The sequence below is a fragment of the Lipomyces oligophaga genome (assembly GCF_038497815.1).
Source record: "Lipomyces oligophaga strain CBS 7107 unplaced genomic scaffold V1516scaffold_1, whole genome shotgun sequence".
Taxonomy (NCBI): domain Eukaryota; kingdom Fungi; phylum Ascomycota; class Lipomycetes; order Lipomycetales; family Lipomycetaceae; genus Lipomyces; species [Lipomyces] oligophaga.
In genome coordinates this window covers 430,518-442,679 of record NW_027117785.1, presented here as the reverse complement: position 1 = coordinate 442,679, position 12,162 = coordinate 430,518, and the positions used below count along the sequence as shown (strand labels likewise).

At 44.2% G+C, this 12,162-nt stretch overlaps 6 protein-coding genes across 6 annotated transcripts; 2 read left to right on the top strand and 4 right to left on the bottom strand.

Annotated features, from left to right (window-relative positions):
• Nucleotides 1-30: 30 nt before the first annotated feature.
• V1516DRAFT_667611 (tyrosyl-DNA phosphodiesterase-domain-containing protein) lies at nucleotides 31-2,347 on the bottom strand. The gene is made up of 5 exons (XM_066920878.1): nucleotides 1,677-2,347; nucleotides 954-1,623; nucleotides 573-909; nucleotides 378-527; nucleotides 31-326 (listed from the first exon to the last, which is right to left on the bottom strand). The coding sequence occupies exons 1-5, from the start codon at nucleotides 2,157-2,159 to the stop codon at nucleotides 248-250; spliced, it is 1,719 nt and encodes a 572-aa protein (XP_066779615.1). The 5' UTR covers nucleotides 2,160-2,347; the 3' UTR covers nucleotides 31-247.
• A 30-nt stretch (nucleotides 2,348-2,377) lies between these two features.
• V1516DRAFT_667608 (uncharacterized protein) lies at nucleotides 2,378-3,308 on the top strand (the record flags this gene model as incomplete). Its single annotated transcript, XM_066920877.1, has 2 exons — nucleotides 2,378-2,591; nucleotides 2,657-3,308. Coding segments are annotated over exons 1-2 (655 nt in total), but the record flags the coding sequence as incomplete, so codon positions are not given.
• On the bottom strand, nucleotides 3,193-4,658 carry V1516DRAFT_709376 (ribonuclease H-like domain-containing protein). The gene is made up of 2 exons (XM_066924221.1): nucleotides 4,142-4,658; nucleotides 3,193-4,087 (listed from the first exon to the last, which is right to left on the bottom strand). Exons 1-2 carry the CDS (start codon nucleotides 4,336-4,338, stop codon nucleotides 3,397-3,399), a joined length of 888 nt encoding a protein of 295 aa, XP_066779613.1. The 5' UTR covers nucleotides 4,339-4,658; the 3' UTR covers nucleotides 3,193-3,396.
• A 134-nt stretch (nucleotides 4,659-4,792) lies between these two features.
• V1516DRAFT_682934 (WD40-repeat-containing domain protein) lies at nucleotides 4,793-7,455 on the top strand (the record flags this gene model as incomplete). Its single annotated transcript, XM_066923480.1, has 3 exons — nucleotides 4,793-4,921; nucleotides 4,980-6,106; nucleotides 6,159-7,455. The coding sequence occupies 3 exons, from the start codon at nucleotides 4,793-4,795 to the stop codon at nucleotides 7,453-7,455; spliced, it is 2,553 nt and encodes an 850-aa protein (XP_066779612.1).
• Nucleotides 7,456-8,470: 1,015 nt separating this feature from the next.
• On the bottom strand, nucleotides 8,471-9,524 carry V1516DRAFT_617618 (triose-phosphate transporter family-domain-containing protein; the record flags this gene model as incomplete). Its single annotated transcript, XM_066919372.1, has 2 exons — nucleotides 8,471-8,558; nucleotides 8,611-9,524. The coding sequence occupies 2 exons, from the start codon at nucleotides 9,522-9,524 to the stop codon at nucleotides 8,471-8,473; spliced, it is 1,002 nt and encodes a 333-aa protein (XP_066779611.1).
• Nucleotides 9,525-10,171: 647 nt separating this feature from the next.
• V1516DRAFT_667601 (pyridoxal phosphate-dependent transferase) lies at nucleotides 10,172-12,096 on the bottom strand. Its single transcript, XM_066920876.1, has 3 exons — nucleotides 11,988-12,096; nucleotides 11,779-11,941; nucleotides 10,172-11,728 (listed from the first exon to the last, which is right to left on the bottom strand). The coding sequence occupies exons 1-3, from the start codon at nucleotides 12,034-12,036 to the stop codon at nucleotides 10,462-10,464; spliced, it is 1,479 nt and encodes a 492-aa protein (XP_066779610.1). The 5' UTR covers nucleotides 12,037-12,096; the 3' UTR covers nucleotides 10,172-10,461.
• Nucleotides 12,097-12,162: the final 66 nt, after the last annotated feature.

The following is a 12,162-nucleotide window of genomic DNA, read 5'->3' as shown; positions in this document are numbered from 1 at the left end:
TACTTCACAGCGGAGGAAGAGAAGTTGTCATGCAGTCGCAGTACCAGAATCAGTCAGTACTGTTAATAATCGAGGTATATTAATTAATATGCAAAAATTCATTACATCATAAATCAAAGTTGCCGTCAACACAGATTGCATAAATAATGAAAGCACCGAATTTCCTATCCAAACCATAACAAACGAAAAACAAACTATGCATTATGCTTATCTATATTCACTTGAAGATAGACCAAATTCTGCTGATTTACCACTCTTTTTTGCCCATGAAGAACCAAGGCTGCTTGCCATTATACTGCGTATTGACTATTTCCATTGGAATTGGCCTATATTATATCTTAGAATCAATTCCAGCACATTAATCCGGAGTAACTTACAATATTCCTGCAAAAGTTTCCGGTACAGTTTTCATGTCAAACTCCGAACCGGTTTGTCTGCCAGATACTGCACGAATCAGTACTCCACATTCCCAGTTTCTAATAGTAAGTGAAGCATGCTTCGGACTTCGAGAAGTAGTCATCAATCCCCTGATAATCAGTTGTAACTCTAGAAAATCCAGTGCTTCCACTCACCATGCAGATTGAGACATGTTTGCGCTGCCAACATAGACCAACCCCGCTATCTTCGTACCATCGGACGAAGTTTTCTCATTTTCAAACCGGATGAACATGACTTTTTCATGCATCAGACACTTTTGCCGGGTACTGCGAGCGTCTCGGATTATTTCCCTTGGAAACTCACTTTTCTGCCAGTATTTCGTCGATAGACATATGGTCCCACCGGAATCGATTCCTCCTTTTGATTGGGCCACTGTGTCGTGCGTTGGAAAATAGATACGGAAGTTGCGCTTCGCTTCCTCGTATTCGCGCTCATTGAACTCTGGTTTGGCCAAGAGAGGTGTGGGCTTACCTGTATTCATTAGAATCATATAATGGAACGATAATCCAACATACCTTTTGCTGAGTTGTAAACATTCAGCGTGAACGAAGGTGATAGGCTACCTAGGGATGAAACAAGATAGTCTATCTGAACAGGGGAACCATCTGCGCCGAATTCGCAAACCGCAGATGCTAAACCTGGATGGCCTGTTCGATTCAGTTCCCGGTCAGTCGAGTATTTCCCCCCTACTGAATGTATAAATTGTACATTCTGAACATTCTCCCACACCACTACTTTCAAAAGCACAGACAGAATGTCACTAAACATGTTCTGTTTATGTAGAAAATAGATTAATTCCGTAGCAAACTGAGGAAGTTGAGGAGGATCGTCCAAGGGTACAGATCGCAACGGGAAATCCTGAATATACATGTAATTTTCAATTACCCCTGCTCCTTCCCCCCAATCATAGTCTGTCAGGTTTGCAGTGGGGATTACTACCCGCAGATATTGCTTATAAAATAAAAGCTGCAATTTCGAGTGCATGCAATTAATCGGTCCGCTCATATCAGGTGTACATACTCGGGCGTTAGGCAATTTTGTAAGAAAGTTTGATATCCTTTTCCGACTATCCGGATCTTTATCTGGGATCACAAACACCAGCTCTGTCCGATTGACAAACAGCTTATCCAATATCCATTTGTAATCCCATTGAAAGGCTGACAAAACAGCAGTTTGGAGAATTCGCTAAAAGTAGCATCAGATATCGACTGATAGTAAGACAAAGCTTGAATACCTACCGGCTGTAAGACCTCTTCAATTGTAACATCATGTACAGTTCTCGCATACCCCGAAACCAGTGTTCGTTTGACGACGCCGTTCGGATATTGCAATGCTAGAGGATCTTCCTTTGCACGTTTTTGTTCGCTGCCATCTATCATTGATCGATCTCTAGAATTACTACCAAAAGGAGCCTTCAATGGCTGACTTTTTAGGAATTCTACTGCTGAGCCTTTATCGATATCATCCTCATCGTCTTCTCTACCTCGTTTGGGACGTGCTCCGCCATTTGATCGTGATATTCTCAGCAGACGCTCACGCTCCATTGCCGTCCGATCAAGCTGAGCCAAGTACGTTCGGCATGGCTTTTCTTGGTCGGATTTGATTTCCGGGGCGTCGTCCACTTTTGGTCCAACATCGATTGGGCTCTCACTGCTTCGGTCAGACACCGCAGTATACATGCGATCTCCCTCTGGCGAAGATGTAAGATCTATAAACGCCATTATGACTGTAACAAAAAGTTACGTGGTTTGAAATTGTATATATAACTGGATAGTACTGAGAAAACAAAATTTCAGAAGAAAGTGTATTAGTTAGTGTAATTATTAGGACTACAGCTAAATCATGCTTAGGGATCTAACAGACTATTCCATTATTTTTAAGCTTTAGACCAGTTCAGGGGACCTTTTTCTCCCACTGCTTGCGCTCATAATGACTTAATTGTGACAGTAACATTCACAAATAATTCACTTTGTGGATAAAAATTGTTAAAATATCAGCTGAGAAATTATTGTGATATTTTAGTAATTTACTGAAAACGACGCAACAGTCATAAAGCTGAAATGTCGGGACATGGTCGGCCGACAGAAGCCGATCGAAATCAAGAGGCAACTGTTTATATAGGAAATCTCGACGAGCAAGCAACTGACGCTCTAGTAAGTACAAAATAGCGGATTAAATATCCAAAATATTGGTAAAGTGCTAACTGAAAACTCATTAGATATGGGAGTTGATGCTACAAGCTGGCCCTGTAGTCAATGTTCATCTACCAAAAGATCGAGTAACCCAGCAACATCAAGGCTTCGGATTCTGCGAGTTTCAAAGTGAACAAGATGCCGACTACGCGAGTAAAATTATGAACCAAATCCGATTATTTGGAAAGCCAATCCGAGTCAACAAAGCCAGTGCAAACAAACAACAATCTCTTGATGTCGGAGCCGAACTATTTATTGGCAATCTGGATCCACTCGTGGACGAAAGGATATTGTTTGATACGTTTTCGCGGTTTGGAAATTTGATTACGCAGCCAAAAATTGCGAGAGATGATAATTTAAGCTCGAAAGGGTATGGATTTGTTTCTTTCGACTCGTTCGAGGCTGCCGACGCCGCAGTGGAAGGCATGAATAATCAGTTCTTGATGACAAAGTCTTGCACTGTAGCTTATTCGTTCAAGAAAGACGGAAAAGGTGAACGACATGGCGACACAGTGGAAAGATTACTCGCTTCTCAGGCAAAGAAAAATAATTATTCCTTACAGGCTGCTGTAGGGACCACCACAATAGTTTAGAAACAGATGTATGATATAAAGCAAAGCAAAGAGTTTGTACTATAATGACACGCAAAATATGCAAAGCAACCCGTCATCCGAAAGCAAAAGAATATCTAAATACTTTTTAACGCCAATACTACCTTTTCGGAGATCTCAAGACTTCTCCTACTTTCCAAACCAAACCAATCAATTTATAACGAGCGAGCAGTGTAGATTAAGCGTCTATCCATGACGATACTCCTGTTACACTGCAAGACTGAATTATAGCGATGAACGAGCATTACCATTATCCGAGCAACGTTTCGAGCATCATCTATACCGCTGTGCTCTCTACCTTCGAATTGAAGCCGCAAAGATGAAAGCATATCTATCAATCTTAAGCCCGATCGGATTTTCAGCGAGGTTTGATAAAAACATTTGAGATCAATGTATTGTCCTTGAAGATAATCCGGGAGTCTTATTCTATTAATTCTGCATGATCGGCGACAGAAAAAATGCTCAATATCTGCCCTGCCATGTGATACCCAAACGTAGTTGCGAGGCTCCGAAAATCTCCATTTGTCAAGCATTTCTGTTTCAGCATTTGGTAAAGGCTTAAGTTTGTCTTGATGCTTCAACATAAATGCGTCCAGAAGTTTCACTGCCTCGGCAAACGAAGGTGCGCTGTCGATCTGGTCTTGTCGGATCCCGGTGAGTGTCTGACAGTAAGAAGACAAAATCCTGTCGCGAGTGGGTTTGACAAATGTATGAAACTCATCGATAGTTCGGCCTTCATACACGTCTACTAGAATAACAGGTAGCTCAATCACTTCGTGCGTATCCTGCAGAAATGGCAGATCAGCGTGGCATGTAGCCTCTATATCCATACACAATATATAGCGACTAATACAGGTGAGTATATATTATTGGTCGATAGAAAGATGCAATGGAACCCACATATGACCCGACGGTGCACGAGGGGATTTATCATATTTATATTCAACCATCATCTCTTGTATGAGATCACGCTTGCTATCCTCGTTAATATTGAATGCTATATTGGATTTTCTGTCTGCGTCCTGGATTTCCTCGACTGAACCATTTAACACCAGTTGGCCCAGACGAGATCCGATTAAATCAACTTGCGTTTCCATTGGAATCGTGGAATCTGTAAAATAGAGAAATAGACGGAACAGCAATAGATATCCAGTAAAACCACACCACCTGTTAACCAACAGCCAGCGTGCGAGCTACGATCAATCTAAAGCTACAACGCAATATATCACGAGTAATTCCCCAAACCAAAATTGTAATCTGACCAGCGAGCTATAAGCAGCAAAGAGCTGTATCCTTTATATTATTAGTTATCTCCCTTTTGCCGTCCTTAAATCTGCCCGACGAACTTGTTTATTTGCTTCTCCAATCATTGATGCTGGAATCTTGCTTTGGGCTCTTACTTCATTTCCCCGGTTAGAGCCTTTCTGGGTGAAAGGTGCGGCGGGCGCGGCGTTCTTGACGGCTTGCCAAAAAAATAAATTTGAGTCCAGCGAAGATCATTTTCAATGGTGGGCCATCTTTGCAAGCAATCACATAATCAAAGGGCCTAGAATGAGCATTTCAGTGAGACACATTGCGATAGGTGCTAATAGAGTACCGTATGTGGCTTCAGCATCTCCCGATGACTCAGGTGTCGTTGCGTTTTGCGCTGATAAATATGTCGCCTTGTGGGCTCCAGAAGTAAGTTTCGTGAATGGTGATGATGGTAAGCTGGGAATTCCAACTGACTGTTTCCAAGGGAGAATATCGAGGTGTCCAGACTTTACTAAATGGACATTCTGCTGCCGTGAGTGCAGTCTGTTTCATTGGTCCAGGGCTGCTGGCTTCGGGGAGTATAGATGGCGAGCTGAGGATTTGGAAACGGGAAAGCCAGTTCGGATTTTCGTGCATTTCGAATTTGAGGACACATTCTCGGTCGATAAGTGCACTGAGTGAAACTTCAGATCATAAATTTATGTTTGCTGGATCGGCAGATGGTAGAGTGTCTTGTTGGCGCGTGCGTAGCTTTGTCGATGAGCCTGTTCAATCTATCGATCCTGTCGAGGTCATTCAGTTATCCAAAGGGTTTTTCCCTCTTGGTCTAGCAGCGGAAACGGTTAGGCCCAAGGGCAGTTCACCGGTATACATTTTGGCCGTCGGTGCAACGAATCCAAGAATACAAGTATTTTTGTCTGCAGTAACGGACAATCCCAAATTCACACAAATTGCTATTCTAAATGGTCACGAGGATTGGGTTCACGCAGTAGCATTCCAACATTTCAAAGAACCCGATGGAGCGGATGTTTTGTATCTTGCATCTGGAAGCCAGGACCGATATATCCGCTTGTGGAAGATTTTGCCTGTGCAGAAATACGAGGCCAGCACAGATGACACTTTTCTGATGTTGGCTGATCCGCTCTTCCAGAACACAATGTATAAGTTTGATATTCCAGGAACCCAGACAAGTGAATATGCGATAGTATTTGACGCACTGCTCATTGGCCATGACGATTGGATATTTTCGATCTCCTGGGACCCGACACCGGCCAGGATGAGGCTTCTATCTGCATCAGCCGATTCCTCACTTATGATCTGGGCACCCGACGAAACATCAGGTATCTGGGTTTCGCAAGGCCGGCTTGGGGACCTAAGTATCAAAGGTGCCAGTTCAGCTACAGGCTCCTCGGGTGGTTTCTGGTCAGCTCTATGGGACCCACGAGCGCATCCAAAATGGGTCGCCACAGTGGGGAAATCTGGCAGCTGGAGAGTTTGGGGGTTAAATCGCGAAGATGAGCGTTGGATACCAAAAGTGGCTGTTTCTGGTCATACTCGCGAATCTACTGGATTATCATGGTCCCCTGATGGGGGATATTTGTTAACTACTAGGTAAGTTGGAATAGTTATGTGCAAGATTTATAAGATAAGCTAATGATCATAGTTTGGATCAAACAACACGGTTACTAGCTGAATTGAAACGGCCAGGGAAGGCTGTTAGCTGGCATGAATTTGCACGACCTCAAATCCATGGATATGATATGATTTGCGTGGCAAGTCTGACTCCGACAGTATTTGTAAGTGCTGGCGACGAGAAAGTCGTGCGTGTGTTTGAGATGTCGCGTAGTGTGGCGACGATGCTACATGACTTATGTGAACTAGATGTTGCAACAAAACACAACATGAAAGTTGGCGGTGTGGATGACGAATTGCCAGACGCAGCTGCAGTCCCCTCATTGGGGCTCTCTAATAAAGCTGTCAGAGTGAGCGCGAGCGCGGCTGGAGAAGAGGAGAACATACTACTTGACAACGATGAGGATGCTGAAGCAAAAGAAGACACTGCAGCCTGGATCAAGGCTGTAGACTCTCAGACAAATGGTGAGCGAGCAATGCCCTTTGAAAGTGATCTTCAGCGGCATACGCTATTCCCCGAAATTGACAAGTTATACGGTCACGGATTTGAAATTTCTGCGCTAGCTCTAACACACAATGGGCGCGTTTTGGCGACTGCGTGTAAAGCCAATACGGCAGCTCATGGAGTTATTCGTTTATTCGATACAAAGCATTGGCGTGAGATCCGACCACCTTTAGCTGAGGCGCACGCCTTGACAATCACTTCGCTTGAGTTTTCGCCAGACGATCGCTACTTGCTATCGACCGGCCGCGATCGCAAGTTTTTCATATGGGAACGCAGCTCTAAGATAAGTGATGAGAGTAGCGAAAGCGAGATGCGCTATGATTTGCGTTACACGAGTGGAAAAGGACATACACGGATCATCTGGGATGGGAGTTGGGCGCCAGAAGGTATTCAGGACAGAGGTAGCGGATATGTGTTCGCTACTGCGTCGAGAGATCGCACGCTACGTCTATGGAGCCAGACCGACGAGCAGCACATGTGGAGAGCAGCTGGTCAAGTGCAGAAGTACGAGACAGCAGTGACGGCAGTCAGATTTCGAAATCATGTCGAAGTGAATTCAGCTGGCATGAAGTGGACATTACTTGCTCTCGGATTTGATAATGGCCGTGTGGTCATAGATCGGATTGAATCAGAATCTGGTGGTGGTGATTTGATTCTCACGAGGGTCGCCGAATTGGGTCGTTTACTGAGTCCTGTAAGCCGGATTACATGCCTAAAATGGCGACCTTCTGGGAGGAGGAGACTTCAGGAGGCGCAGGGAGAACTTGCGATTGCTTCAGAGGACAGTAGTGTGAGGATTATCACTATCGAAGAATGTAAATAGCCGTGATAAAGCTGTAAGATATAGAGTGATATGATGTACACTTGGACTTTATGAGGGTATGGCAGTAAAGAATCCTACTTTTTCGTCTTACAGTTTGACCGAAAGATATCATCAGGTAAGCAGATCACAAATGGAGAAACGAAGAAGCGTTAAAGATGTTGCGCACAAAATGCAAGTTGTTACTAGAGTTATTGTGAAGAATTTTCATAGCCTTTTAACCGACGAGCAGACAAGCAAAACTAACAATGTCGATCTTGATCCACTATCGATCGACCAGCCGTTTGAATTCAAACCTCCTTGCTCTACCGTACTCTACAGCACTCTACAGCACAGAACTGTGAATTGTGTCCATACCTGAACAACGGCTCTGAGCCATTAACTTCAAAGCCCACATATACGCGAAACTTAGTGACACCAGTTCTGATTTTTAGTCGCCTAGCTGCACTGAAGTTTTTTATCCTGTTGGGCACTGTGAAGGATGGTAAAGCTCACGACCACTTCGAGTTTGCACATATAGTAGATTATGGGAGTTATTTCAATATCACTATTATCTCCAACTGGGACCTATAACAACTTAGGAACGTTGGGCGTGATATTGTGCCAATCAAAATGTATAGACTTTTCATAAAAGCTGATAAATAACAGTCTAACCATGTTTTCTTCGCTTCCACTGTAGACAGCAGCCACAGGACCATCCTTCCACAACCATGCGGCCCAGGTCCCACATCCCAGTTGCTCCTCCAGCGTTGAAAAAACGGTGAATCACCTACAGAAAAGCATGTCAAAGCACTGGATTATAAACAAACATGATAAGCGAATGGAAATAACACCACTACTCGTAAAGATTCTCAAATGAGTAGAAAGACTACATAATAAACTAGCTAATTGCAAAAAAAATAACAAAATCGAAAACATCCCGTCCATCGTCATTAAATGTGCACTAGATAGCTTACATTTCTTGGTTGTGTATACAGCGTAGATAATTTCCAGGCTCCTCAGAGGCAAATCCTGGTACTCAAGCCTTGATATTGGCTTCCAGATCCTCCTTTGGCCGTGTGACAGCCGGCGTAGCAGACTTCTGCTTATTGTCAAGTTCGACCTTGCTAAATCTTAGTTAGAATTTGATCCAAACCAAAATCGTAGATAATTACTTACGCATACCAGGCACCGCCTGCAAGAGTGAGAATGATTCCAAGGGCGTTCATGGGAGTGACGGCAAGGTGGAAGAAAATAATAGCCAACACAATAGTTAAGATTTGCTTGACATTTGCCGCGACAGTCATCGTAAGTGCGCCGGTCTTCTTATTAGCCGTAAAAGAAACAACATTCAATCCAAACGCAATTGCTCCGTTCATGGCTAGTTTGAACATCATATCGCCGGTCATCGAAGACGACCAGTACTCTTTAAGAGCAGTCAGCTCACCGGTAAGGAACGCATAGATAAGACACTGCGCGCAGGCCAAAGGAGACATTCGGAACAAAAGCTCAAGTGGCGACAGTTTAAGTCTACCAGTCTGTACACGATTTGTCGCGACGGTCTTGAGGGCAGCCAAGAATGCACCTAGAAGCGTGAGGATGAAGCCCATTGGGGTGAAGTAGTAGTCGCCCGCAGTCGCAAACCCAACACCAGCAACAACAGGAATGAGTGACACGTAGGTCATGGTCGAGTAAACTTTGCGGAACGCAATCACGTAGATGATGACCGTGAACAACGGTGTCATCGCACGCACAATCTGGTGGAACGGAACAGTGACCAGGTTGAGGGAGACATTCGAGATCGCAATGTTGATCGTGTACAGTAGCGAGAACAGAAATAACGTGAAGTTCTCACGGTCAGAGAGCGACGACAACGTGAATGCACCACGAGCATAGAAAAATGAACATCCGATCGTTCCACAAGCTGCGTGAATGAACGTCAGCATATATGGGAAGGGAAAATTGCCCAGCACGGCCTTATTGTATAGTGTAAGTGCGAGATTGAAGAAGAAATAGATCGCCAACCAAAGATATTTGGTACGGAGCGAGTCCGGCGCGGGCTCTACCGCTTGAGCTGTTCCACGGGCGGACATTTTGGAATTAAAAATATGGAGAAAAAATCTTGTAACCTGCAGTTGAAATAAAAGAGCAAAAATATCAACAGACGATCTGTATCGTTTAATTTAACTGATCCTCAAAGGTATCCAGAAAATCCGACTTGGCAGTATTCGCAATCCCAGCTCTTCCAATAACTGAAAGTACTTTCCGTCGTACTCGATGATGAAGAATTGCCACGGAATCTGCTCGTCCTTGTGTTAAGCTTGAAATGAAAAGCACGAATGGCCTAGCGAGAAACTTGGTAGTCCAGCTTTGAGTAAGGAAGAAGGAAGGGGAGGAACGCGTAGGCCTCCCCAGGGTGCAGCAGGGCACCTCCGCGAGCCGCAGGCTACCGGTGCAGCCAACTGTTTTAGGAAATTCCTGATTCAGACTGATTACTGTCTGGCGGCTTTTGTTATATAATTCGGCATTTATGTGTGATGTACCTCCTATGTGGTATATTCTCTTCTTTTTTGCTATTTTTTGATTCTATTTACTCCTCAGTTTCACATTCAGGGTGTTTTTGAGCAAAAAAATGTCTGAACTCTGCTTATAGGGCAAGTCTGTAGCGTAGACGACATCCTTGAATTTCAGTTCCTACAGGTTTACATTGAAACCAGACTAATATTGTTTAATGTTTATCTTCTATTACTAGTCATTATGTTTCGATCCTTTATGTTTCTTTGCACTTCATTGAAAATAGTTCACCGTAATTCTGCCTCCGCTTTCCAAACTTAAATTGAGATAGTACGATATCACAAGGATCTACCAAATGAGGTTTGCTAGTATGTCTGTTGTAGGATCAAACTTACCATCCGTCATTTGCTGGCATTTATAAATACAGGAAGTACTCGTCTGGATCTAATCTCCGAATCTTTAACATTCTTAAAAAACTATTGAGAAATATAATCTTTATTCTAATCCAATCTAGTATCAACGAATGAATTCTTCCTCCGCAACAGACTCAATATACTTGAATATTTTCTCCATGGACTCTTCACTGACCCAAGGACTGCCAGTAACAACTCGCATGGCGAATGCTCCCGCTACAGTCGATGCAGTCAGATAAACACGGCCCTCAGCGTCAATCCGCTGCGCAACACGTTTAGTTACTGTACTATTATCGTCCCGGCCCTCGCGGCCGAGGACCTGGAACACGGTCAGCCCGAACCGGGGATCAGTGATGATCGCAAACAAATCATCCCGAGCCCTGATCTTTTCTGTGAATTTCTCGCCGATTGCACGTGTTCGCCGAATGTGCTCTCGGAGACCTTCAAGACCATATGTACGCATTACAAACCAGATCTTGAGCGCACGGAACCTTCGTCCTAGCGGGATCTGCCAGTCGCGATAATCAATCACTAGACCAGTATCTGTCGCGTGATTGCGCAAATATGGCGGTGTGACACTCAACGCGTCGACCAGATTCGAGCGGTTGCGAATAAAAAGACAACTGGCGTCAAAGTTCACAAGCAACCATTTATGCATGTTCATATCGAACGAGTCGTAGCTGTCGTCAATGCCATCCATCCAGTGATTTTCTTCGGGGCATATCATAGCTGCACCAGCATAGGCAGCATCAACATGCTTCCAAACGCTCGGTCGTTTTGCAGTGACCATTGAAATCTCTTTAAATCTGTCTACAGCGCATACAGCTGTGGTTCCCAAAGAAGCCGTCACATAGAATGGTAATTGACCCTTTGCCTCTGCTTCTGCAAACGCGGCTTCCAGTTTCTCTCCTGTCAACGCAAACCCGTCCTCAGCAGCGGTCTTGATAGAGACAAACCGAACGCCAGCAATTAGTGCAGCCTTATGAGTCGCCGAATGTGTCTGGTCGGACGCAAACGCGACAAGTTTGCCCCTTGCTAATGCAGTGGCATCATCCTTTTCTTCCTCTGTTTCGTACTTTGCCGCAATAACTTCCCGCAAGTATCTGTCCCTAGCTGCAATCATCACAGTCACGACAGCTTCCGACGCAGACCCTTGAATAACACCACCTCCAGCCCCCTGCGACAGAAAGCATTCAGGGAGCCGGATTTCTTTCGCAAGCCAGTCAAGCACAATTGTTTCCAGTTCTGTCACAGCTGGACTACAGATCCAATTGAACGCGGGTGCAGAAAACGCTGACGAATACAATTCTCCTAGCATCGATGGAAACGAGGTATTCGCGGGGAAGAATGCAACAAAATTGGGCGATTGCCTAGTTTTTATATTCAATATTCATCCGTTGGAAAAATTCAATATACATACCAATTTGTTAGGCCTTTAACAATTTTCTCCTCAAAATCCTTATGCACATCTTCAAATTTCTCCGGCTGCTCGGGCATATGATCTGGCAGGAGTTTTCTCAAGTACCCTGGCTCGACATCGGGAATTACCTTGTATTCGTCTATCTTGCTGTAGTAATCGACGACTATGATTTTTAGTTTGATATCAGAAAGCAGTCGAGATTTCCTCACTGTAGTCTACCGCACCATAAGCGGCATTTTTAAATTGTTCAGGATCCATTGCAACTAGGTGAATAATTTGAAATTTGTATTGCCTGTGCTTCGGCTCACGGCAATGAACGGGGGAAACTTCAAGAAACTTGGGAGGAATCAATTCATAATTTGTGCGGATGAAGATGAATTATTA